The sequence below is a fragment of the Canis aureus genome, chromosome 3 (genome assembly GCF_053574225.1).
Source record: "Canis aureus isolate CA01 chromosome 3, VMU_Caureus_v.1.0, whole genome shotgun sequence".
Classification (NCBI taxonomy): Eukaryota; Metazoa; Chordata; class Mammalia; order Carnivora; family Canidae; genus Canis; species Canis aureus.
The window spans coordinates 80,175,158-80,202,041 of NC_135613.1; the positions used below are offsets into that span (position 1 = coordinate 80,175,158).

Here is a 26,884-nt window from a genome sequence, read left to right on the forward strand (position 1 = left end):
CAGGCAACTGCAGAGGTTGCTGCCTTTGTCACTGATAATGAGAGCACTTCCAAGGCTGTTGCTCTCACACTCATTCCTTAGACAGCCTTAAGCGCCTTGCTCACATCATCCCGTAATAATAGTATGAAAAGCCACCTCCTATTGAGCACTTTATGAGCATAATTTCATTTAACCACTAGGCGACTTTATGGTGTAGGGCTAAGGGACATGCCTGAATCCGAGTCCCACTCTCTGGGCCTAAGCAGCACTTTCTAATGGCACCTCCGTTATGAGAAATGACCCTGGCTAGAGGAGGCTGGACAGCTTGGCCCTGTGCCCTAAGAACCCCTAGATCCCACCTCCCCACTTCAAGGGCAAGGCTCTCACCTATTCAGACACTCATGACACCTTTACTGCATGCCTACTGGGTGCAAGGTGTGGTAGTGTGGGGACCTTTCCAGGAAAGGCTTTATAAAGACATGTAGACCCAGTTACCATGTGGCTCACCATGTGGCTCACCACCCAGTTGGACCCAGAAGGACTCCTATTCCACCCCCACCCAAAACTTTCCCATTCTAATGTGACCTGTGCAGCCTTCCCAACGCCCTGGCCAACCCATTTCTCCTAACCTTCTATAGGGCCCATTACCCAAACCACCCAACCTTTGCTTTGTTTCTGCTTTCTTTCACTTGGGAGTCATTTGCATGTCATTTGCATGTGGAAGGCACTGGGGATACATTAATAAGACGAATTAATAAGACATGGTCTCTGCCCTCATGAAGCACAGTCTAAGAGAGAGGGAGACAAACATGTCATCAGTGCAATGACTGAAATGCCCTGGGACACCACTTCCTCACTCACTGCCACAAAGACATGGACTCAGTCTTACAAAGTGGCAGCATGAAGCAAGGGGAGGGAGATGGGACCAAAATGGAAAGAAGCTGGTGCCACCACCTGGGGGACACTGGAGAAGTCACTTGTTTCCTTCATCTGTAAAGTGGGACTAACAACACTTAACCTGCCTATCTCATAAAATGTTAGTGATAGGCTTTGTTAAATGAGATTAAGCGCAGGACAACATTTCACGGGTTACCAAGTATTGTTTATCTTCTGCCTCCTGGGAGGCCTGCATAAATCTGGGCACGGAGTAGATATTCAGTACATTTCAGTCAATTTAGATTGAATTGGTTCATATACCCCGTTTACCACCTTCTGTTAGGTCTGTGGACTTTTGAGGTCATTGTCAACCTAATACTAATAATGCTGACCTGCCTGCTGGGGGTTGGCTGTGAGGACCAAGTCGGGATGTGAAAGTGCCTTGGAAGCTCTCAACATGGAACCGTACTGACTCCTGGGAAACCAGTTGGGTCCCCCATCCTGGGGGGGACTGTGCTGAGGGCCGGGTGGCCCTGAATGTGGGAGCCTCAGACATGGGGCAGCCTCCCCCAAGCCCAGTCCCATTGCTTTTGGGAAACAAACATCATACTCTCCCCAACTTAGGCTCCGAACCGCTGGGCTGCCTGGGCCAGGACAGTGCTGTGATGTGTCTAAGGGGACCGGGCCACCGTGTGCCCACCCCGCATTAGCCCTTCCCGTCTCATTTCAGCACCCCTACCCCACGGAGGATGAGAAGAGGCAGATCGCAGCCCAGACAAACCTCACCCTCCTGCAAGTAAATAACTGGTGAGTTCTCGCCCGCCCAAAGGCTCTCGGATCCAGGGGCCACCTGCCTGGCGAGGGACTGCGTAGGGGGAAGAGAGACAGCCCAGCCGGTCCGGCCCATTCCCTGGGCAGTCTTCCCCTTGGGCTCCAAGCAGAATCAACCCCAAACCACCAGCAACCCAACGGCCTAGAGCTTCATCTGCAGCTTCTCAGCGCCCTCTGCTGGGAGATGGTTCCGGAACAGCGCTGGAGGCCTGTGCGGAAAGCCCAGCCCCGCCTGCACGCAGACGCGCACGGAGCGCAGGCCTTGGAGCCTGCAGGAGCCGCCACCTCTGCGAACTGAAAAACTACAACATTCTGCAAAGCTGGGGTGGGAAGGCGGAGGGAGAGTTGGCTGTTCTGACTTCGCAGGATCTGTTCCCCTTCTCTGTGTCTGGCTGGGCTGTCCTAGAAACCTGAGAGCAAGGTCTGGTTGGAGACCGGTAGCCCCAACAGGTGGGCCCCCTGATCAGAGCCCTGGGCCCTCTGGAGAGAGTCAGAGTATAGTGCTTCTGCCTAAGGGGACCCCTACTTCCTCTGTCTAGTTTTGACGAGTCCCAAGTAGAGATGTCTGACCCTCCTCATGCATCCCTCCCGTGCTGCTTTGTGGCTACCAAGCTCAGGTGATTCCATGAGCTTTGCAGGGCCCAGAGCTCTTCCCCGGCTAGGCTTTCACACCCTACATCAGTTCCCAGTCTGTTCTGTACAGTGGATCGGCTGCTGAGAGCCTGGAAGCAGCTCTGCACTCCCTGCACATGCGTGCATGCGCACACACATGCCACACAACCCCGGGGGGTGACTAACCAGGTCTCTCCCTTTACCCATGGGCAGGTTCATCAATGCCCGGAGGCGCATCCTGCAGCCCATGCTTGATGCCAGCAACCCAGACCCTGCCCCGAAAGCCAAGAAGATCAAGTCGCAGCACCGGCCCACCCAAAGATTCTGGCCCAACTCCATTGCTGCGGGGGTGCTGCAGCAGCAGGGTGGCGCCCCAGGGACAAACCCGGACGGTAAGAACTGGGGATAGGTGGACACTAGACTGGAGCTGGTGGGTAGACCTCCAGGACAGGCTCTGCAAAGACGCAAGGGCTGACCATCTACTTGCCTGAGTGACAGTGGCAGCGCTGTCACAAGAGTGATCTCCCTCCAAGGATGTGTGCGAGCCAGAAAGAAGGGGATGTTTCTGCATATGTGTTAACGAGCCAAAAAAGCAACCTCATAAAGAGGAGTGGGAGTCCATGGTCATCTGAGTCAATGACTGCTCAGCAGAGCCCCTCCTCACTCCCACACCCACCCAAAGTTCCTTAGCGTCCATGAGTGTCTACACGGCTCCCCAGGAGCCAGGCCATCTATAAATACCGAAGCGGGCAGCTGGCTCGTGAACGGAGGCCAGGAAGAGCTTTGTTTTCCCAGCTTCTCCATCACACCCTCCAGATACACTTTTCTAATTGCTGGTCGCCTGGTGCACAATGAATAATTCAATGAGCCAGACATTTTATAGCTCGGCACGTGAAGATGGCTCTGTGTGGGAAGCGGAGTGGAGGTGTGGGTGTGCGCGTACATACCTTCCTGCGCGTCTATACGGTTGCGCTCAGGTTCCAGGTGCTGGGCAATTGCCACGTCAGGTGTAGCGGAAATAACAGGTTTTGAGCTAGACAGACCAAGAGGAGAATCCCAACTCCATCATGCCTGACTGTCACCTTGAGCTAATGACTTAACCATCTGAGACTCAGTCTCCTCCTCTTCAGAACAGGGATAATAACACCTGCCGTACAGAACCGTTAGAAAGTCAAAGTACTTAACATACTTACATGGAAGACGCTTGGTGAATGGTAACTAGGAGCACCACTGCTTGGGATGGGGCAGGGCGTAGCTGACCCATGGCTGGGGGACTTGATACCCAAGAATTGTCGACCACCTGTGAGCCAGTCCCTGCAACTCTACCCAACTCTACCCAACACAGGCTCCTGGCCCTGACCCTTGTCATTTTCTCTCATGCAGGTTCCATCAGCCTGGACAACCTGCAGTCCCTGTCCTCAGACAATGCCACCATGGCTATGCAGCAGGCTATGATGGCTGCACACGATGACTCATTGGATGGGACAGAGGAAGAGGATGAGGACGAGATGGAAGAGGAAGAGGAAGAGGAGCTGGAGGAGGAGACCGACGAGCTTCAGACGACAAATGTCAGCGACCTGGGCTTGGAACACAGTGACTCCCTGGAGTAGTTGGCAGCCCAGATGGCACTGGTCACCGAGCGGGGGAGGAGTGTCGTCAGGAGGGCTTCAGGGTGGGGGGGAGGGGGGCATGGGCAGGCAGCACCAAGGAAGTTAGGCCCTAGCTTCCCCAAATCAGTAGCTTGAAGAAATGCAGAGGAGACACCTGCTCCTTCCCAACTACCAAGCTTCAATGAGTACCCCAGCCCCACTTCCCCAGAACTGCAGAGGACTCCGTCTGCGGGACCCGTCAAGCAGCCTGCGCGGAAAGGCAGGAGTGAGAGCTGGACTCACCACATCCCTGAGGACAGATGGCACCCATGCCCCCTCCCGCCCCCTCCCCCCACTGAAGGACTTGGGTTGTCTGCAAGCCCTGCACTGTGAGTGGATCGGCGCTGTTCAGAGTGAGCCTTGCCAGGGACAGAGTTAGGAGGAAAGGGAGAGTCGGGGGGTCTGGGTTCTAGCCCCACAAGGTTCTCAGCTCCTTGACAGACATTCAAGGGCAGGAGGAGCCCTGACGTGTCACCTGTGGCTAGCAGAGCAGGAGGCCCCGCGGTGCCACGGCCTGCAGATCAGAGTGGGACACAGGCTCCCGAGGGCTCCCGCTCATTCCTCCAAGGACCTGCCTCAGGCCCAGGCAGCCATGGACTTGGGAGAGAGGGCAGGAGCCCCCACAGCCACCTTCTCTCTCTCTGTCCCGGGAATGAATGGTAAGCCGGCAGGCTCAGATTGCAGGGGGTTCAGAGGAATCCCTTCCCCTGGGTTGGCTCCAGGACCCAAGGAGATGCAGAACCTGAGCTAGGAGCCACATCAAGGTGACTTTGGGGACCACGGCCATCCCTAGGTGGTCACGGAACTCCGCTCCTGTAACAACAGGACAATGGTGTCTTATCCCAGATGTTCCAGCCCTCAGATGGAGCTCCTCAGATGTCCCAGCCCTCAGCCCACCCCCCGGGGCCGCCCCCCTGCCCCCAGGCTGGCCCCACCAGCCCCCATTCTCTCTTCTTCATTCTATCCTTCAGAGAAGGCAGAAGAAACATTGGAAAGAAGCATCCAGTCCAGGGGGAAGCCGGGGGTTGGAGAAGGTGCTACATCCCTCTTCCCATCAATATCCACAGTGTGGGCGAGGGGCCCAGAGACCTGGGGCCCACCCCGCACACCTCGCTGATCTACCCACCACCGTGACACACAACATGGGAGGAACTGGGGCTCCCTCGAGGAGGAGGCTTTCCACCCCCTGCCCTGACTCACACCGCCCCCCCAACTTCCGGGCCCCCAGGATTGGCACCCCTCCCCCCTCCTCTCCCGCCCCCTTGGCTGTGAATGACAGGACTGATCACATGTGTGTTTTCCATTGGATTTAATTTAATGGACTTGCAGTTTCATTTGTAAATTGTGCATTGGCCATCTCCTTCAGTGGCAGGGTGTGAGCGGCTACCTGGCTCCACCTCGGGGACCCTCGGGGCCCTCCTGGGGGCTTCCCCTCCCCCGCCGGGTTGGGGTGGAGCAGAAGGACGGTCGCTTCCCTGAGGTCTCCCTGAAATGAATGTATTTCTCCCCCAAAAGAGCTGATATTTAATGTTTTAATAGGGATTTTTGAGAAACAAATAACCTTATTTATAATCTGGGTGATCCAATCATTTTTTACTCCCTTTTGATGCCATAAGTAGAGGAAAGTCTAGCTTTTTTGGCGTGAGACTTTTGCAATGTGCAGTGGGATAAAATACATTTCCTTTTCTGGTTCGTTTTTCTTCTCTCTCTCTCTCTCTCTCTCTGTCTCACACATACACACACACACACACACACACACATGCACACACCCTTTCACCTAGCACTTCGGACAGCGACCCACCCAGCACAGGTGCACCCGCACACATGGGCCCACACATCCTCCTCCCAGCCCCTCCACCTGCCTAATGTTATGCAACCTCCTTCTGATGTATCCACCAAACCAGTACTGAATGTGGCCGAGAAGTTTTCAGTAAATCTTATTACCTACCATAATTCTGGTGCGCAGTTATTTTTCGGTGGTTAGTGGGACCTTGGAGCGGAGAAACTTTGGCCTCAGCCTACCTGTTGTTGAACTGACGACCCATGGATGAGAACGAGGTAGGAGGCCGTGTGAGTGACCTCAGTTTACCCGTCTGGGCAGGAGGACACATCCACAGCATACGGGTGGGGCTCAAAGACAAAGACCGAGGGAGGGGAGCCAGGAGGACGGCCTGCTCTGCCCCCACCTGGCAGGGCTCCCCCAGAGCAGCAGCTCAGCCTGTGGTCCCTCTTCCACCATCCCTGACCTCCCTCAAAGGCCTTTGCCTTTCCTGGGGCCGCATCCTAGGCTCCAAAGGGTCTTCATCCTCAAAGCTGGTGGCACCACTGCCACCCCCCCACCACCGCCAGCCCTCGGAGACCCCAGGTCCCAGGAATCGGGAAGGAGAGCGAATCTTGACCGCCGCATTTAATCCTGGAGCTGTGTCCAGAGAGGAGCCTGCCCTCTGAACCCCAGGGCTCAGCACTCTATTCCCTGGGGCGAGTGGGAATTTAGGCACAGCTTCTCCCCACCCCATCCCGCACCTCCCCAGGAAGCAGGTTTCTTGTTCCTTTCAGCCCAGTTTCCCTTCCTGGGCACCCGGTGAGATGTACGTGTCCCCCCCACCCCCACCGCAGGCTGCAGGCAGGGAGGGGAGTGCGCGCAGGCTGCATGGGCCCGCAGGCAGCTCGAGGGGTGCTCCCTAGGTCCCCGCTCTCATGGAGCCCGAGCCTCCCTCAAACCCAGAGCATCCACAGACAGAGACCCCACCTCTGGGCGGTGAGGAGTCTCGAGCCCCGCAAGCCCCGCAAGTATATGACACCTTAGAGCCTCACCTCCCAGAGCCCGGAAACCAGGAGGCTTTCAAAGAAGTGGTTTCCAAGGAAGACACTGTTCAAAGCCATGCTATCAAAAAAAAAAAAAAAAAATCCGTGGCCAAATTAATCTAGGATGAACTGCATATTCTATTCTGCTGGTGGGGTTCCAGAAGGCACAGGAGTAAAGGAAAGGCTCTGAGAAACCTGTTTATCCTGTTCCCCAGATTTATTTGCCTTCCCCCCCCCCCCAAGTAGTATCTATTCGAGTTTTGCTAATATTCCACAAAACACACTGTAGGCGACCCTATTGGGAGAAACCAGAGTAGCCTGCCCCAGCCTCTCCCACCTCTTGCTCAGTTTTTCTATCAGGTTCTGACAGCTTTTCAACCATGCCACCAATGATAAAGGGGTTTCCCAAATCATTTGAGATGCAGCTGGCAGTGTTATGAGGAGGAGCAACCTCTGTCCGTGCGTGACCAAGCCCTCTCCGGGCCCAGGAGAAGATGTGCCTCGATCCCTGTGGAGGTACGGGACAGTGCAGGGTGGGACCGGGGTGCTGGCGTCGGGGCCCTGGAAGCCGTTCCAGACGATGTCTGGCCCCAACCCCTATCCCAGCGGGGCAGACCTTCCAGGTTGGAAGGTTCCGGCTCACAGGAGCCGAGGGCCGGAGCTACGTTCCCTTGACGGGAGACCCCTGGGCCAGTTGGGGGCAATGGCTCCGGCACACCCCAGCCCGCTCAGACTCACTCATCCAGCTGATGTGTATTTATAGAGCCCCACCTCGGTCTCCCACCTCCGTCTCCAGCAGCTTCAGGTGCAGGGGATACACCTGCGGGCATCAAAGCTCTGGCCCCCAGGAGTTTACGTTCTAGGAGAACAGGCAACTGAATGTGTGCTGGTGACATCACCCTCACGGTGAAAATACGACCTCCTCCTGGGACCCTGACCTCAGACGTCATCGTTCAGAGCTGCAAACAAGACTTTCGAGTCCGATGTGGCACTCAGGTCAAATTGAGCTCCCAGACGTGTTTTGTTTGGACCACATACTGTTTCTAAAAAAAATTTTGTGCCAACATTTGAAAGACAGAGAATTGACACCCAGGACCTATATTCCTAACACGGCCACGGGGTGTAATCCCGTCATCGCTACCCCTTACGACGCGCTCTCCAGGTTATCACAACACTGGCCGTAAGCGTGCTCCCCCCAACACTGACACTTGTTACCAGGCTGTCACTGTCGGGTTGACTCGTTGGTTAGTTATCCTCCCCGCCCCCGCCTTTTTTTTTTTTTTTTTTGCCTTTTTTTGACTTTCCTTCCAATATTTGCATTCTTGCTTCTTAAGAAGGAGCTATTCCCTCTACTCACTGCTCCATCAAGCATGAGAAAACAAGACAGTTCAGGAGGCTTGGCCTTTGACAAAAAGGGAAAAAAAAATATCCAAGAGAACGTATCTGTGGAAGTGAAGATATTCCGACGTTTCATTGCAAAGCGTTCCTTGTGTCCTACATCCAGACATCTTCGCTCCGGCTACCTGCCTCTCTGGCCTCAATAGGGAAACCGGAATCTTGGGACATAAAACCCACCAGGGCTGCTTGTTATATATGCAGATCTGGTCCCATGACCAACTGTTTCCCAGATTCCAAGGCAAGATGCCTGAGGACTTTGGGAAGCGTTGCTCTCAGAAAATAATTTTCAGGGCACCTGGGCAGCTCAGTCGGGTAAGCATCCGACTCCGGATTTCAGCTCAGGTTATGACCTCAGGGTCGAGGGATCGAGCCCTGCACCAGGCTCTACACTGGGTATGGAGCCTATTTAAGATCATCTCTCTCCCTCCCTCGGCCCCTTCCTTCCCGCTGTCCTCTCTCTCAAAAAAAGAAAAGAAGGTAGTTTTATTTTGCCTTTTAGAAGTTACTTGTTTATAGCTGCTCCCTTTACCTTCCTTTTGCTATAGAGACAACAACCCCGTCATTCAGCCAGTAGGATTCGCAGGTGCCTATTGTGGTGTGCCTGGCACCATACAGGGGACAGAGGATAATTCAACTTTGCAGAGCGTCGCAGGGCGAGGGACCACCAAGGACTGGCCGAGAGAACGCTGATCGATCGCGTCATACTCTGTGCATTTCCACTTTGGCATCTTATTTCCACCCCACGGATGAGGCAGATTTTATTATACCACTTTCGATTGTACAGATCTTATAGTTTTATATTTCTCAGCCTCTCTCTGGGCCAATCTCATTTAGCCCCCTTGCAAATTAAATGCATCTCATTAAAGCGAACCCATTTAGGACAATGCCCTTCAGGTGTGTGCATCTTTGTACATCTTTCATTTTAAGACAAGTGTTTGATTTATTTTTCATCTCATTACACTCTTTAAAATTATGTGCATCTCATTACACTCAGCGCGGTGAGACGACTTATTTCAGGTGTAGACATTACACCCAGTATTATCAGGCAAGGATTTTTTTTTTTTCATTTCATTACAAGCCTTACAATTTATGTACATCTCATTACAATCAGCCATTTAAGACAATTCCCTTCAGTTGTGTATATCTCATTATACCTTTTCATTTTCAGGGTTTTTTTTTTCTCATCTTATTACACCCAAGCATTATTCAGAGAACTCATGTCAGGTGTGCATATCTCACACCCACCTGTTATTTCATGAAATTCAGGGTGGTGGTTTCCCCCGTAGTATCACAAATTTTTATTACGGGGACCTCAGTTAAGGCTGGCTCTGCCCTCCCGGGGGCCTCCCAAGCTCCTTTGTAGGGAGAGGACGAGCCCTGGGTTCTCCTAGATCTGGTCAAGACTGCTAACAATTCCCTCTCACCAACCATCTAAATTAACTTCCTCACCTGCACACTGAGAGGTTAGAAGAGATGGTTGCTAAGCTGCCCTCGGCTGATGCTCCATGAAACTAGTCCTGTGGAAGATGACATGGGTCCCCAGCTTCTCCTGGTGGGGGGACTCCTCCCATCTTGGGACAGCCCCCACCCCTGCTGGAGAAGCTGAGACTGACATCACTATCCAGGCTTCCACAGGCCAGTGGGCTGCATGCTTCTTGCTGCCCTTCTGACGGGTCTCACTGTGTCACACGGGGTCACATTTTGGAAGGAGATGCAATAACTCAGCTCCCAGACTCTGCCTCAGCACTTCAGGGCCCAGTGGCATCTCTGCCTCTCATGCAGCGTCCCCACCACCACCCCTGCAACACCCCCAGGAGGTCAGCCTGGAATGCCTAGAATTGCTGGGCAGCTGTCTGGAGCTGCAGGTGCCCAATTCTGTTCTCTGCTAAATCAGAGTCTCCTGGGCTGGGCCCAAGGTAGGTGCATCGTAGACAGCCCCCCAGCGATTCCCAACCCCTACCCCATCCAGGACCAATCTCAGAAAGGGATCTGCGGTAGCCCCGAGCAGAAAATGCTTGATGCTCTGATTATTGCCCCTTTTGGGGTTGTTTGCCCAGAGCAGGGATCCAAGCGCAGGAGCAAAAAAATCATTTCTTGGCCCCCAGAATGGGTCAGGAAACCCAACCTGCTCACCCCATACGGGAATCCCACCCACGGCCCACCATCTATTGTTACCTGCCTTTACCGCCCACCCCCAGCCTTGGGGAGCCCCATGCCTCCCGGGCAGAAAGGCTGCATCGCACACAGAGCCACCCCATCCCTCCAATTTCCACCATGGTCCGAGATCTGCCTTCTGAAGACACCCCTCCAGACTGTTCAAAGGTGGTCCTCAAGGCCTAGTCGATGTGTGGGAGCAGCACTTTAGGAGACCCTGCAATGCCCTTCTCGAACCTCTTGAAAGAGTCCACACGCCTCCCACCTGTCTGGCCTAGTCACAGGGCACGTGAGGCTTCTCTGTGTCTGGGGTGCTCTGCGTGTTCCCTCTTCCGTCTCTCTACCTGTCTCCTTAGCAGTAAAAATAGAATCTTTCCGCTAAGTGCAATAGTACATTGGACTTTTCACCCTCCCTCCTGCATCACTCCCCTTGAATGAACCTGCTGAGAAATCAGAATATGATCCAGCTCCAGCCTCTTTGCTTTGTCTCCTGGTCCCGGGGCTGCTGGCACCCGGAGACCTCTGGCCGTAGAATCGGCAGGTGCCAGCGCTCTCCGGGCCACCGGCGGGCAGGATTTGGTGAGGACAGAGGGCACGGCTGACTCGAGGGGAGTAGCCCACACCTTCTCTTGCCTTGTCTTGTGTTTTCAGGCCTCTGCACCTACTGGATTGAGAACATGATCACGTCCCCAACAACAGAGAGAACATAGCACCTGGCCCTTTCTCTTTGTTCCTCAAAGTTTACTAGTAAAAAGTCACAATGTATTGAGTACTTAGCATCTATGCAAGACACTGCATTCAGAATAACCCTGGGGGAATTACTGATATTAATATTCCCATTTTTAAAATGAGGAAACTGGGGCTCAGAGAAATTATTTTCTCTAAAATAATTTAGAGGACACCTGGGTGGCTCAGTGGTTGAGCGTATTCTCGGATGCTCAGGGTGTGATCCCAGGGTCCTGGGATCGGGTCTCACATCAGGCTCCCTGTAGGGAGCCTGCTTCTCCCTCTGCCTGTGTCTCTGCCTCTCTCTGTGTGTCTCTCATGAATACATAAAATCTAAGAAAAATAGAATTATTTAGCTAATGTGGGGGCACCTGGGTGGTGCAGACGGTTGAGCATCCGCCCTCAGTTTTGGTTCACTCAGGTCACGACCTCAGGCTTGTGGGATTGAACCCAGTGTCGGGCCCCACGCACAGTGTGGAGTCTGCTTTACTCTCTCTCTCTCTCTCTGCTCCTCCCTCTGCTCTCAAGTGCGGTCTCTATCTTTCAAATAAATAAATCTTTTTAAAAAATTATTTAGTTGATATGTAGTTGAGCTGGGATTTGAACCCAAGGGCAAAACCCATGCTCCTCCTGTGAGGTAACATGTCTCTCTAAGCCCCAGCTTGACCAGGGCTGGCCTTCAGGGTCAAAGGCAGAGGACCCCCTGGTCCCTGAAATCTGGGAGGTGCCTGCAGCTCTGCACCTGCCTCCACTTCTCTCCTCCAAGGACCCGCATGCAGCAGCATTCATCGCCCGGCTCCGAGCCTTAGCCCGCCTGCCCCGCAGCAGGGCACCCACCCTGTAGCCCACCAGCGCCTCACTGGAACCGGCTACCCTGGGGCGAGCAGGGACCCCACCTCTGCACGCTTCTCTAGGGGCTGCGCTAAGGCAGGATGCACCCCCAGAGCTCATCTTCGGGAAGAGGCCACTGTTGACCATCCACAAACTGAGATAAAGAAGTGGGCAATGCCAAGGCCACACAGCCTGTCACTGACGGCCGCCCGGATGTGCCATCGAGACCTCGGGGTGAAGTCAGGAACTCCTGGGGCCCCCCAATCTGTCGGTGATGGGGGCGACACCCAAGCCTCCTCTCCTATCTGTGGGTGACTCCTTCCCTGCTCTCAGGGAAGGCGAGGCTCTTGGGTTTTCAGACTTGACTGCCCAGAGTAAGGGCAAAACCAGGATGGAGGAGGAGGAAGGACCAAGGAAAGGGGGGAATGGCCTCGGAGACCGCGTCCCCACACAGCATGGACAGGCCCAGGGTCCCGGGACCCCTCCACAGGGAGAAAACCCAAGCGACGCCGCTGGAGGAGGAGGGAGGAGAGGACCAGGTGGGAAGGGAGATGCTCCGCCTGGAGCCAGACCCCCGCCCCGGGCTCTTCCCCTGGCTTCTGGGGTCCTGGTTCTGCAGTGCACTTGCCTGCTCCCCGTGCAGAGCGGGAGAGCGAGCGAGGAGGGGCTTCAGGGAGGGGAAAGAGGGCGAGGGAGAGAGGACCTGGATGTGCAAGTGTCTCTGGGGCTTTTCAGACAAAGCTATTATCAAAATGCCAACCAGCTCCTGCCTGGCCAATTTGCATATTCCATGCTGTGCTCTTTGAAGCGGGATGAATATGCATGAGGGCTTGGGCGGGGTGCGGAGCTGCGGGGCTGCGTGCTAAGGTGGCTCATTGTTCTTCTGAAAGAAAGGCAGCGAGAGGAAGCCAAGGCACCTTGGGGTCCGCAGAGGGGCACGGCGCTCCCCCCAGCTCGGGCAGGAAGCCGAGCGACAGGCCTCAGCCTCTCCAGGAACTCAGCAGGCGCCAGCAGGACCGCCGCCCCTGCCCCGAGGGCAGCATGTCATCGCTCTGCCCCCACGCGTGCCCATCTCGGAGGCCTGCGCGGCGACTGGGGCCACCTCTCCGGGCTCCCGGGGGGCGAGGCGGCCCCTCCCCATTAGTGCTCCGCTGCAAGGCAGGCTGGGCGCCCCGGGGTGCCCCGGCCCTCGGCCTTTGGTCAGACCCCCAACGCGGCCCGCCGCGCCTGGGTGCCGTGGGTGCCAGGGTCCCAGGGTGCCCACGGAGGGGCACTGGGTGCACGTTGGACCTGATCTGTCCTTCGTCCTGAGAGCCCTGCAGGGCACACCTCCTCTCTGACCGTCCACCCCCCTTCTTCCCTGGCCACCGGCTGGACAAAGTCACCCTCCCGACCATCCAGCGAGGCAGGAAAAAGCTCTCCTGAATTTTTTTTTTTTAATTTTTATTTATTTATGATAGTCACAGAGAGAGAGAGAGAGACAGACAGACAGACAGACATAGGCAGAGGGAGAAGCAGGCTCCACGCACCAAGAGCCCGACGTGGGATTCGATCCCGGGTCTCCAGGATCGCGCCCTGGGCCAAAGGCAGGCGCTAAACCGCTGCGCCACCCAGGGATCCCAACTCTCCTGAATTTTTAGAAGCCAATTTGTCCCACAAGCATCAGGGGCGCCACCCTCCCTGTTAGCTCTTCCTGCTGGGTTGTATCTGCTCCCTCCCGAAAAAGAGACAAGACACACAGAGGCTGTGTCTGGCTCCCCAGCGGAGTTTCCTTACCGGGACCTGATCACGGGGCACTGGGCAACACCTCGTGGGGACCTTTAACTGGCAGGAGGTTAGAGCCCACCTGCCCGAGGCCCGGGCGCCCCGTTCCCCTCGCCGTGTGCCGGCAGCCCTGACTGGTCCCGCGCCCGGCCATCAAGGCTGACTGCAGTCGTAGGTGTCACGGCACCTGGGGGCACCTCGGCCGCGTCACTGCACCCCAAGCATGAGCAGAGGGGCGTGTGGGGGGTGGAGAATCGCGCTGCTGACCACGCTGCACACTCGCTCTTGCAAGGCTTCTCCAGACCTTGGATGCCAATAACGATTGCCTGGAGAGCCTGTTAAAAATGCAGATTCCGATTCGGGAGGTTTGGGGCGAGATGTTTCTAACAGCAATTCGATGCTGTCCGTGCTGGGCGCCACATGTTGAAGAGCAAGGAATTGAGGGAAGGCAATGCAAAATCGTGGCGATTCGACTGAACCGTCCCACTAAGGCTGCCGATGTGGACAAAAGGCGAGAAAAGAGGACCCCCGGTCACCAGCTTTCCCTACTCACCTCCCCTAGCTTGAGTGGATCCCTGACACTTGAGATTTATTTTTAACTGCCAGCAGCTTTGATTAGCTTGTCTCTGCTGCCTCAGACACCTGCTGGCAGGATACGTTCGGGGGGAAAGGAGTGGCTGACCCAGATCTGACAAATCCAAGCCAGGAAGGAAAGCTCTGGAGGATTCTCTGCTTCCCTTTTGCTGAGGCAGGTGAAAAACCCCACAGCTGGCAAGTGACCTCCCGTCACCGATGACCCTTTGCATCCTTAACCACGGTGCCACTGAATGCAGAACTGAAGTCACCCCTTTCTGGCAAAGCACCAAGACTTAGGTCAGGGTGTCAGCCCCTAAGTATTTACATGGGCACCTATGGTTGCTTCGACCTCCTCCCAGCAGCCAGGGCTCGGCCTGTGTAGTTCTGCATGAGGTAGATGCCTGAGTTAGGCCTGCAGGGACCGGGGCAGCTTCCCTGGAGGGGTGGGCCCCCCTCACCCCAAGGTCGGATGGCTACTGCTCAGCAACAAGGCTGCCAGAAAAGCACAGGCCCAACAAGTGAGAGGCAAGGCACCCAGAAGGCCTTCTATTGTCGCCCACGTCGACCCACAGCCTTCTGCCGACGTGATAAAGTATGGCTTTCTGTTTGTTGTATGCGGTTAAGGCAAACCCTACCAAGAGCAAGTGGAGGGTGACAGTCTGACTTCACCACTTGTGAACGTCTCTCCTCCCAGGTCTCCTCTCATCCGTAAAATCTGGGTGACGCCATGGCCTACTTACCATGGAGGGTCGCCACGATGTGAGACTAGCTTATGAAGCCATAAGGTCAGTGGCAGGCACAGGGCAAGGGCTCCATAAAGCTTTTTGTTTTAAGACGGGGCTGTGGGAACTCACAGGGCTATGATCTCTGTGGGAGGGACACCTGGGTGGCTCGGGGGTTGAGCGGCTGCCTTTGGCTCAGGGCGTGATCCCAGGGTCCGGGGATCGAGCCTGCTTCTCCCTCTGCCTTGTCCCTGCCTCTCTCTGTGTCTCTCAGGAATAAATAAGCATAATCTTAAAAAAAAAAAAAAAAAAAAACGACGGGGCTGTGGGAACTCACAGGGCTATGATCATTCAAGCCAGAAGACGGAAGCCAAGCAAGTTCAGGGTGTGGTGAAATCACGCCAGCACCCCGGCAAGGGGACAGCGCCCACCTGCGGGGCAGCCCAGGCCAGCAGCTGCCTGCCACCGAGGCTGGGACACCAAGTGGGGTCGGGGCCGCCGGCCCCCTGGGGCTGCGGGAAGGGCAGACGGTGGGCACGCACGGCCGCAGGATACCGTTCCCAGGGCCCTGGGGGCATTCGGGCGGCAGCCGCAGCCCCCCAAGCCGGGATCACCCAGCAGAGCTGACTCCCTCCGCGCCCCGGGTCCCTGTGGAGGGGCTGGCGAGGGCCAGCGTGGCCACCTCACCAGGAGGCACATGCTACTCAAGACTCACTCCCCACCTGCTGACTCCCCCATCGCCCCACTGCTCTGACACCCCCCACCCATAGATCCTACAAGACATTGTGCAGCTCCCTTGACAGCTGCCAAGCAGCCGGATCTTGGGGCTCCGGGGGTGGCCTCCTCCCTCTGTGCCTCGTGCAGCCCGAGTCTGGCCCGCGGCAGGGCCTCGCTCTGACCCCCCAACACCCGGTCATCCGCCGTAGGCCCCGGGACACCACGCAAAGGCAATGAGGCGGCCTGCCCCTGCGGGTTTGAAACACCACACTCCAAAGCACATGAAGAATATTAATTAAATGAAGGTTTATTTCAAAATTAGTCTTAGAGTGTAAGCTGTGTTCGAGGGCTGGAGCCAGACTACATAATGCGCGGTGAGAGCGGCCGCCTTCCTCCGACGGCGGAGAGGCCCCCACCGGCCCTGCCCCTCGGTCATGCATCCAATGATCACTAGGACTAGAAGCCAACAGCAAAGGACCCCGCGCGCTTGCTCATGTTTAATCCAGGTTAAGGTATACACGTTTAAATACACGTCGGAGGTTACGTGGTGTCATGCAGTCCCTGTGATAGAATGACTCTTGCTCCGTGACCTCCGCAGCAAGGCTGCCCCCGAGGGCAGGGTTAGGTGGGACAGAGCACTGCAAAGAGAAGGGGAGAGGAGAGAGGTCAAAGCACGCGTGGGGCAGGCCCTGCCAGCGCAGGATGCCCCTGGCCCAGAGGCAGAGAGCCGCCCCCAGGAACCAGGGGACACCTGGGATCACGTGTCTTCCTTCCAGAAGAAGGTGTAGATGATCAGGTCTCCGGTGCTCGTCTGCCTGGGTTCAAACCGCGGATCCGGCCTGTGCTAATCCCACGACCTTGGGGAAGTGGCTCCCACCCCTCTGTGCTCTGCCTCTGCCTACCTCACAGGGTGGTTCAGAAGCAAATAGAGAGTGCTCAGTAAATGTTAACTAGTTTTATGAATTCACTGACATTTCCGTGGATCACGGTGGGGAAAGGGGTCCAGCCCTCGGGCTCCCAGACTTTCCAAACCCATTTCCACAAAACTCCTTTGAGAAATTTGCTTTGAAAGCCCTTAAGAGCCAGAAGTTCTTCCCAATGCTGAGCCTGCCGTCCTCCTGCAGAAATTCAAGACTAATCTTTCTGATCCTTATGGAAACAATACAACTCCAAGATCCTTAACTGAGATCCGTGAGCCTACTGGAACCGTACCCAGCGTTGTGTGTGCGTGTGGAGCAAAGCTAAATGAAATAAAGGATCCAGACAGCGGATGACTATCAGCGGTGGATACTGTTACGGCCTGAATGTCCGGGTGCCCCCCCAAATTCCCATGTTGAAGCCCTAACCGCCCCATATTTGGAGATGGAGCCTCCAAGGAGGTGAGTTATAGGATGGGGCTCTGCTCTGATAAGATTAGTGTCCTTCTAAGAGGAGACACCAGAGAGCTCTAGCGTTCTCCACATGCACACAACGGAGGCCACCTGTGGACACAGCAAGACGGTGGCTCCCCGCAAGCCAAGAAGGGAGCCCTTGCTGGCAACTGGATTTGCTGGCACCTCGATCGTGGACTTCTAGCCTCTGTAACTGTGAGAAAATACATTTCTGTTGTTGAAGCCACCCCGTGGTATTTTGTTTTAGCAGCCTGAGCAAACTAATATGATATAAATGTCACACAAAGAACGACAACCGGAGAATATGTGTCTCTTAATGGAAGTTTAGCACCACCGATAATGTAATGCTTACTGGAGACTGAGTGTGATCAAGCCTCTAGCTCTGCCAGCTAACAGGAAATAAAAAATAAAAATAAAAAAAAAAAAAGGAAGAATGTATTAAATTAAACCATGAGGACACGACTAACTAGCAGAAGCCAAAACCAGGAAATTCTATGGGGCAAACAGCCTGGTTTCCCCCAAGAAATAAATTTCAAGGGACAAGAGGAAAGGAAGGGGAATACATATATATAAAGAGACTTAGGGGACACCTGGGTGGCTCAGCAGTTAAGCATCTGCCTTCTGCTCAGGGCGTGATCCTGGAGACTGGGGATCGAGTCCCACGTCGGGTTCCATGCAGGGAGCCTGCTTCTCCCTCTGCCTGTTTCTCTGCCTCTCTCTCTCTCTCTCTCTGTGTCTCTCATGAATAAATAAATAAAATCTTTTTTTTTAAATAATAATAATATGGAGGGGAGAAGCTGGGTAGGGGTGTAAGTGAACAGAGATCAGCCATGAGTCAATGATCACTGAAGCAGGATGTTGAGCACATGAGAGTTCATTATTCTGGGTACTTGACTCCTACATATGTTAAAAGTTTCCTTAATAAAACAAGTGTTAGGAAAGGATGTAGACTTCAAGCAGCTGAGACTAGTAAAGGCAGCCCCAGGCTCTGTTTCTCCCCACGAAATAGCCTGAACTCCACAGAGCTTTCACAATCAGCCTTGTGCTGGTTTGGCTGCTGCAATGCGGAGTCGCTCTGGTGACTCCAGGGTGAAGGACTCTCCCCTGGCCTCCCGGCAACAAGCAAAGACAAAAACCCGTCCCTGTGAGGGCCTCACAAGCGCCTACTGGTGGCCCCCAGCCCTGCGTGGTCTGGGCGAGCAGGAGGCTTTGAGAAGCCTGCAGAAGGGCAGGTTCCAGGCCTCTGGTGGGAGGCCTGGGCGAGGGGTTGCCAGGGAGCCCTGCACCAGGGGGGCCAGGGGCTGCTCTCACCTTTTAAAATGTAGTCCGTTAGCAAAGTGGGCACCTTCTCATTATCCTCCTTCATGGCAAAGAGAACTAAGGAAGGAGAGAGAGAGAGAGAGAAAGAAAGAAAGAGAGATGAGCTGAGATGCCAGCAGAGCAGAAAGCTCACTTCTAGGCAGACAACCCACCAACCCAGAGTGGGAAATGATTCAAGGAAACCAGACATTCGCTGAGTAAGGAGCAAACGCCTAGAAGCTTCTGTCAAGAAGCATGTCAGCATGCTGGTGGAGTAAAATACATCCAAAAAGTCACAGTGGCTTGTTGGTGACTTTATTTTCTTTTATCTTTTACTTTTTTTTTTTTTTTTTTTGCTCATCTATAACCTCCACATGATTTCCTAAGTATATATCTTTAATAAGCATGAAAAGAAATAAAGCAATTTAAAAAAGAATCAGCTTTCAGATGCAATCTAAATATTAAGAATGACAGTCATCACATTACTGAATCACCAATAAAACTCTCTCTCTCTCTTTTTTCTAAAAATTGTATTTATTTATTCATGAGAGACACAGAGATACAGGCAGAGGGAGAGGCAGGCTCCCTGTGGGAAGCCCGATGTGGGACTCAATCCCAGGACCCCAGGATCACACCCTGAGCTGAAGGCAGATGCTCAACCGCTGAGCCATCCAGGTGCCCCAAAACTCTCTTTAAAGACATTCTATTCATGTAAAGAGACATTAGAAAAATTTCTCTAATTATTATAATATTAAATTATTATTCAAATTTATTCAAAACAAATGAACTTACTTTAACAAATTTTTTTTTTCTATTTTGTGCCCAGTACAGGGCCAGACTTTGTGGAAATGCAAAAGAATTATGGACTCTTAAGGAGCTCGTAGATTTCTCATTGAGACGCTTCATGATTTACACACATATAAGGCAAACAGGAGGGAAGTTACTGAAGCATAAAGGCTTTTTTTATAGAGGTTTTGAAAATAGCTTTTTCTGTTACTAAACGAGGTAGCACTTTCTCATGTTCATAATTCACATTGTGGAAGTCAGCTTTGTGGGATATCCTTTAAGAACGTTTTTGGACTTTACAATATTAAAAAAAAAAAAAAAAAAAAAAAAAAAACGAGGGGAGGAGAAAGCCCACCATATAGGATTCTTCATCACAGATTCTTTAAACACGGTGTGTCTATCCCAGGTGGTCTTACCTAGCTCTATGAAAAATGAAGAGAGGGATCTGTGGGCACAAGACATATTTATCAGTAAAGCAAGAAGACTATAGAACATGATGCATTAACTTTTAAATGAATAAATAAATGCTAATATTCATGAAGAAATGCCTGGAAGAATGTGCATGAAACTGTTAAGGGTGGTCACTCCTGGGTGTGAGACCACAGGGGATGTTCCTTTCTACATCATACTTCTGCAGGGTCTGGCTCTCTTCAATGAGCACGAAATGCTTTTTCTGCAAGCAGAGAAAGCAATACAGGTGGGCCGACACAGATAACTGGGGGGAGGCAACCTCAGCCTGGACAGTACCGGGTTCCCCCCAGGGGTTTCCATGGCCTAGGTCTCCACTGATCACCCTGTCTCGCTTCAAATCAGGATCATGAAACTTGACTCCAAAGATTGGAGTGGGTGATGAATGGAGCCTGGGGGGCGTGAGGCAGTGACCAGGTCCAGAGAAAAGCAAGAGCCTGAACCTGAGGCCCTCCAGGTGGTAGTTTTTTTATTTCTACCGTAGTTTCAGATGTGTATTCGAGTCAACCTAACAGGCTGGAAATACCTGATGACTGAACGTGGGCAACACAAAATGCCCAACAAGGAGACCCCAGCAGGGAGCCTGGGGGTGTTCAGTGGGTTAAGCGTCTGCCTTCTGCTCAGGTCATGATCTCAGGGGCCCTGCTCATCGGGGAGTCTGCTTCTGCTCCTTGCCCTGCTCAAGTGTGCTCTCTCCCCCTCTCAAAAAAATAAATCAATAAAATAAAAAGTACGGGGAAACGCCTGGATGGCTCAATGGTTGAGCATCTGCCTTCGGCTCAGGGCATGATCCTGGGGTCCTGGGATCGAGTTCCACATTGGGTTCCCTGCAGGGAAACTGCCTCTCCCTCTACCTGTGTCTCTTCCTCTCTCTCTGTGTCTCTCCTGAATAAATAAATAAAATCTTTAAAAAACAGAAGAGGAAGAAAAAGAAGACAGCTGTAAAAATGCAATCCTTGCATTCAGCCAACATGTGTCTTAAGTTCACTCCCCAAATCCAAAAGGTATAGGAGTTGTCCGGTCCCAAGAGCTGGTCTGGGGCCTATGTCCTTAGTTCAGGAGTCAAGAGGAGACATTCACAAATCCATACGACGATTTGCCCAGAAAAAAAAAAGAGAGAGAGAGAGAGAGCTTTTATAACCTGCAGCTGAATTCACATGCAGGAAAGACCCTTCTTTCTTTTAAAAGGAATAAAATATTGGATTGTGGTGTACCCACATGATAGAAGAGAGAGCCATAAAAAGAATGTTAACCAAATGTTAACTGATAGGAGTAAAATCATGATACAAAATTTTATAGCCAGTATAATCCCGAGTATGTGGAGAAGACATAAAACATTATGGCTGAAAACACCAAAATAGTAACCACTGTGGAGGGGACAATGAATTATTTATTTTCTTTTGTTCACTGTTCTGTATTTCCAAACTATTCTAAATGATGGATACACTCCAATTAAAATTTTTTAAAACGAACTGGGAAACATGTAAATAAACCCACTGTTTCTTAATTAAAATGAAAGGATTTCGCACTGAATTCCTGAATGGGTATCTGTAATAAATTTATAGCTCTTCTTTAAAAAAAAAAAAAAACATGATAGAGTACTTTATATGTATCAACCTCCATAATCTGTCCAAATTATTTTCCAACTGCTTACTACTTGTGAAAACACAAACACCTATAAATGTCAGTTCATTTCTGGCTGTTCTCTTGGACAAAAAAAAAAAAAATCTGAGTGCATATTTATGCAAAGAAAGGAGTTGAAAATGAGTGACGAGGAAGCCAATGTACTTTGAATTTAAAATTCCAGATTCTCAAGGACGCGGTATCCCTGGATGTAGGCAGGGTTTGTTTACCAGAACCGCCTGCTTTGGTTCTTCAAATTGATAAAAATGAAAATGTTTGGTCACCTTTATAGCACCGGGGGGTAGGGGGGGGTGGCGGGGAGCTTGGGGACACCTGCAGGTATCTATCCTCAGCTGAACAGAAGAAACTCCTCTTGCTCCTCCTCCCCCCGGGGTATCCAGTGGCCCTGCGCTGGCCCCCCGCTCAAGCCACTGCCTCCGAGGCAGGGTGACGCTGGGCTGGGTGGCCCGGTTACTATGTCACTCAGGCACTCGGTTGCCAGGGAGATGGGCGTTCTTGGGATTCACTGAGCTGCCACGCCACCTCGGCCTAGGATTTTTCTCTTCCTAAAAGATGCAGGCTGACACTGATGGCTAATACCATGTGCCCCGAGCCCTTGGGGCGTTGTTGTGTTTGATGTATGTAAAGAGATTTTGCCTACAAAAGGCTCTTTATCACACGTTGGTTCCTCCCGTAGCTCAGGGTGTTGATTAATATTTGACAATAGAGCAGAGAAGAGGAGGCAGTCAGTTCCTGGAAGGAAGACTGTTCTTTCCAATCAGGCTCACTCACCCGCCACCGCCACTGCCACTGAAGAAGAAACCTTGCTTCTCCTTAAAAATGCAGACCAAGCCCCCTGCTGCGGGGCCATGAGGTGGGACAAAGCAAACCTCAAGTTGCCGCCAGGACAGACAAGGCAGAGAAGGCGAGGCTTTGAGGCCTGCTGGGGAGCCAGGGCCTGCACACCAGTCCTGCCCCCACCTGCCGCCGACCCCTCTCCCCAGCTCATTCCTTCCTGGCAAAGCTCTGCCCTTTACAGGGAACCAGGAAGCAAACAAGACAGCTCTGGGTGCCAGTGCAGAGGACTTTGGCTTTGTCCCCTGTAGGGGAACGTGATGCACAGGCTGACCCAGCTAACGCTGCTCTTGGGGAAACCTGAGGCCTCAGACCCCAGGGGTACCTCTTGCAGCGGGGCAGGCAGGCAGGGAGGGAGGGAGGGAGGGAAACGAGCAGCCCATCTCGCTGGGGATGACAGGAACTCACTGTTTGTCAGCATCTGGAGATCTTCCACCGACGGGGGCAAGGCTTTCTTCTCGTAAGGGATGACCGTGTTCAGATACTACGAGACAAACACGGCACACAGGCCTTCAGACACAAGCACGGCCCCTCTGCGGTAAGATCTGTCGGCCATCCGCATGCGGACTGTGATTTTGCCTAACAAACATGCTCCCCGAAGGCGACACTCAGTGACACCCACGATCCTCTGCACAGCGCTGCTTCAGGACCCCTCGGACCCCTTCCCTGTCTCTGGGGGACATCTCTAAAACTAAGACTTAACCCTATTAGCCCTCCCTTCCATCCAATACACTCTTCGGATGCTTAGAAGCTTGGGGATATTTAGGAGTCCTGGTGAGCTGTGCCTCCTTCAGGCTGAGCGCAGGGAACATTTCAAGGGGAGATGGTACTTCCTTATCCTGTGCCGGGTGATACGAAATCCAAGGGTCTCCCTTTTGTCAAAAATGACAGGGGAGAGAACCTCGACCCCGCCCTCGGTCTTGGACGTTGGGTTTGCTCCCTCTGCTGGATATGAGGTGCTTATACAAATAGATCATCCCCCCCAGAACAGGGTACCAGAGAGATCCTGGAGGTTGTGGGGGACCCTGGGGGGCTGAGGGTGAAGAGCCCCAGACCCAAAGGCCAAAGACATATGTTTGGCCCCTCGAGGTGTGGCCTTGAGAGGAGACCTAATCCCTCTGGGGTCTTAGCTCTCACCCCTGCAAAATGTGGCAATTGGGCCAGATGTTCCCCAAATCACTTCCCATGTTGCGGTGCTAGAATGCCAGCCCTTAGGATCCAGCTATGAATGTGTCTAACACACGCATACAACCAGGTAACTTAGTCCACGATCTCAAACGCATCCATTTATGCACATGCCTGTTCTATCAGGTTACGCCCTTTGGTGAGGGCAGGGCCAGGACCCACTCATCTTTGAACCTGAGGGCTTGGCAGCCGCTCAAAAAAAAATTAAAAAAAGAAAAAAGTTCACCCTTTAAAAGACACTGTGTGTCCCTCCCTAAGAGTGCAAGAAGGTGCTAAGACCTCTCTGCCCGAGGGCTGGGATAATCCCAGGGGATCGCCACGTCCCGTTCTGCGGGGGAAGCCAGGTGGCAAGGGGCCCAGAGGGTTTCTGGGAGCCGGGGAACTGCTCATACCTGTTTGTCCGTTCCTGAGGAGCCGAAGGTCTGGCGGATGCCGCTCTGCAGAATGTTGGAGATGCCTTCCACGCTGAAGCGCTGCGGAGAGTGGGGGGTGCTCAAGAACAAGTGCTTCCCGCCCCATCGTCATCACCCCCTGGGGACTTTGGTGTCCTCCCTAAGCTACCCAGACCCACGGCTACCACCGGGTCCCAGATAACACCCGGTCTAAAACATAGGCCAACACGGAAGCCTGAGCTTTGCAAGAACCAGCTGTTGAGTCTCAAAGACTCTTTAACTCCGTCATCCCTCAGGGCAGCGGGTGGCCCCTGCACATCCCTGGTTTCCTCATTCCAGCTTCCAGGTGTACAGAGAATAAAGCAGGATGGTCCACCTGGGGCAGATGACGCCACAAGCATCTTAGGGAGGAGAACACAACGTCCGCAGAGCTACTGTCCTTATCCGGGAAGCCTTTCCCAGAATGCACAAGCCTCGGCCTGAATCAGTAGGTCTGGGACAGGGCCCAGGCCAAGGTATTTTGCAAAAGCTCCTTGGATGATTCCCCTGAGCCTCCCTGACCGAGAACCGCTGGTTGGAACCCTGTCAACATACCAGTAAGGCGTCAGAGTTTTCAATCCTGAGACACCCCACCGACACCTGGAGGAGGTGAGGCAGGACTGGGAGCAGGGGGATTCTGACCCCGAGTCTCAGGGCTCATCACCCCTCTTTCCAAGGGCTTGCCTCGGGAGCACATGCCACAGGCAAGGATTTTCCGATGTCCGCGACCCGTCTCCCCAGCTAGACCGAGGTCCTCGAGGGGAGTAAAGGAGACGGGGTGCCTTCTCCGTCGTCAGGGCCCTAGTGCGTGCCCGGGTCCTGCTTGTAGTCACCGCTCGGTCCCCGTCTTGCCAGTGCCGGGCCCCACGCGCCCCCTCTCCCCGCTGGGGGCTCACGTACCTTGAGAGGCATCTGGCTTCCCTTCTCTATCCGGCTGCTCTGCAGGCTCAGACCTTTCTCTTTCCGCCTCTTCTTCATCAGCTCCCGCTGCTCCTTCTGCTTGTTCTGAACCTCGATGAGCACCGTGATGAAGGAGTTCTTCACCTCCTTCTCAAACTCCAGCTCGTCCCGGCGGGCCAGCTGCTGCACCAGCTCCTCCGAGAAGTCCCGGATGGCGCCCTCCACCTGGTCCAGCAGCTCGGTCAGCTCCGACCCCGACAGGTGCCTCAGGCCTGCGGGGGCAGACGGCCCGCGGGTGACGGCTGCGTCCCAGCCACGGCCCACGCCCACCCAGCGGCTCCCGGGCGCTGCCCAGGGCTCCCTGCACCCCAGCTCCTTACGGGGCGGGAATTCAGGGCCGTGCCGGGAAGGAAGGGGCCCGTGTGCCAGCAGCAAAGTGAACACTGCTCTTGGGGAAACAAAGAGGGAAAAGGAAACAGCCCCCAGGGGGGCCCGTGGACCCTGTTCACAAAACTGTGCATAGACAGACGTGTGGCTTTGTGATCCCGGAGTCCTCCTCCTATTTTTCCCCTGTTCCTATGAGATCCCTAGTGCGAAGCAGGTGAAGGATCAGGGGGAGAAAACATTAAGAGGAGGTTTCTGGCATGTGTGCTGAGAGCAGTAGAAAGGTGGTGTGTGTCCCAAGAACAGAGCAAGATACACCCGGCCAGCAAAACAAGCACAGGGATCCAAGGCCCTCTGCACCCCTGTGGCCCTGGGTGGCGGGTGCAGATATTAGGGAATATAGGAAACATGTGGCCGGCTGGCTACAAATATTAAAAAATGCACCCCAGGGCAGCCCCGGTGGGTCAGTGGTTGAGCGCCACCTTCAGCCCAGGGCCTGATCCTGGAGAACGGGGATCAAGTACCTCGTCGGGCTCCCTGCATGGAGCCTGCTTCATCCTGCACCATTATCCCTCCAGACTGATGGCTTTTGTACTCAATTTTGCCCTCACTGTGTCACATCTTTTCCTATGTCTCTGCTTGTGTCTCTGCCTCTCTCTCTCTCTCTCTCTTTCTCTCTCATGAATAAATAAATAAAAATCTTTTTTTTAAAAAATGCAATAAATAAATAAATAAATGCACCCTGGAGGAACCCCTGGATGGCTCAGTGGTTGAGCGTCTGCTTTGGCTCAGGTTGTGATCCTGGGACTGAGTCCCATATCGGGTTCCCTGCAGGGAGCCTGCTCCACCCTCTGCCTATGTCTCTGTATCTCTCATGAATAAATAAATAAAATCTTAAAAAAAAATGCACCATGGCTAGTTGGTACAGAGTCTGCCATTAGAGAAAAGGAAAGGGAACCTGAGATGCTGCAATACAGAGGACTTTATCTTAAGTTTTTGTCCCTTAAGATTTCTTCACTGAAAATAGATCAGGGGTGGGGGGAGTGTGTCCTGTTGGCTCTGTTTGTAGAGCATGCAACTCTTGGTCCCAAGATTCGGAGTTCAAGCCCCAGGCTGGGCAGAGAGCCTACTTACAAAAAAAAAAAAAAAAAAAAATTGACTGGAATGGGGGTTTGGGTGGAACATCTTTTCAAATTGGTCCCTAACATCTTTTGTTTTTGCCCCAGAATCCGTTTTGCTTTTCTGTTCTGTTTCTGCTGTGGCCTGTGGATGTGCTGACTCGGTTCGACCTCCTCCTTTATTCTGCTCTTTGGAGCTGTCCTCCTCCTTCTGCGTTTGCCATTTCACTGTACACTTCAGCTGTTTTCCGGAGTCTTCCGCCGAGCGCGGCTATGTTTGGGGCCTTTGTGTGGCTGAGAACGGCCTGAATGCAGCTCCGCAGCCAAATCTGCCCCATCATTCCGAGCACATTCCTTCTGCTTTTGCCCTCGCCCAGCCTCTACTCCCTTAGGGCCACAGGGTCTCATTTTCAGGACACATTTCCTCAGATCAGGCCTCGATTTTTACCACCACTCTATCCGGGGTCTGGACCTTGACACCTACCCAGCCCTCCTTCCCTTGGCGGCGAGCGCGGGCCCCTCCTGCAGCATGGGCACCATTATCCCTCCAGACTGATGGCTTTTGTACTCAATTTTGCCTTTACCGTGTCACATCTTTTCATTTCACGCCTCATCCACCTCTTTCTTTGCGTGATCATAATTACCATGAACCTGTGTCAGAGAGCTAACACGACACAGATCAGGAGTGTGGGATTCTGGAGTGAACCTGCCCCGCTTCACATGTGGGCTCCACCCCTCACCACCTGGATGTGGTGTCAGGGCAGATACAAAAAAAAATAGGAGGCTTGGCTCTCCCTGCTGAAA

General features: G+C 53.4%; 2 protein-coding genes across 27 annotated transcripts in view; one reads left to right on the forward strand and one right to left on the reverse strand.

Moving 5' to 3' along the window:
- PKNOX2 (PBX/knotted 1 homeobox 2) overlaps positions 1-5,900 on the forward strand; it is a 309,255-nt gene extending 303,355 nt beyond the window's left edge. For all 21 annotated transcript variants that reach the window (XM_077894043.1, XM_077894040.1, XM_077894035.1 and 18 more), the window contains 3 exons: positions 1,586-1,662; positions 2,512-2,690; positions 3,682-5,900. In XM_077894043.1, coding sequence (XP_077750169.1) covers positions 1,586-1,662; positions 2,512-2,690; positions 3,682-3,908 — 483 coding nt within the window. In that variant the 3' untranslated portion in view covers positions 3,909-5,900. The remainder of the gene's footprint in view (positions 1-1,585; positions 1,663-2,511; positions 2,691-3,681) is intronic.
- Positions 5,901-15,931: 10,031 nt separating this feature from the next.
- Positions 15,932-26,884, reverse strand: part of FEZ1 (fasciculation and elongation protein zeta 1) — a 43,761-nt gene continuing 32,808 nt past the window's right edge. For 5 of the 6 annotated variants that reach the window (XM_077894064.1, XM_077894058.1, XM_077894059.1 and 2 more), the window contains 5 exons: positions 24,579-24,850; positions 23,640-23,720; positions 22,471-22,546; positions 18,343-18,408; positions 15,932-16,278 (listed from right to left, as the gene is read on the reverse strand). In XM_077894064.1, coding sequence (XP_077750190.1) covers positions 16,262-16,278; positions 18,343-18,408; positions 22,471-22,546; positions 23,640-23,720; positions 24,579-24,850 — 512 coding nt within the window. In that variant the 3' untranslated portion in view covers positions 15,932-16,261. The remainder of the gene's footprint in view (positions 16,279-18,342; positions 18,409-22,470; positions 22,547-23,639; positions 23,721-24,578; positions 24,851-26,884) is intronic. The other variant, XM_077894063.1, reaches the window with a different exon arrangement.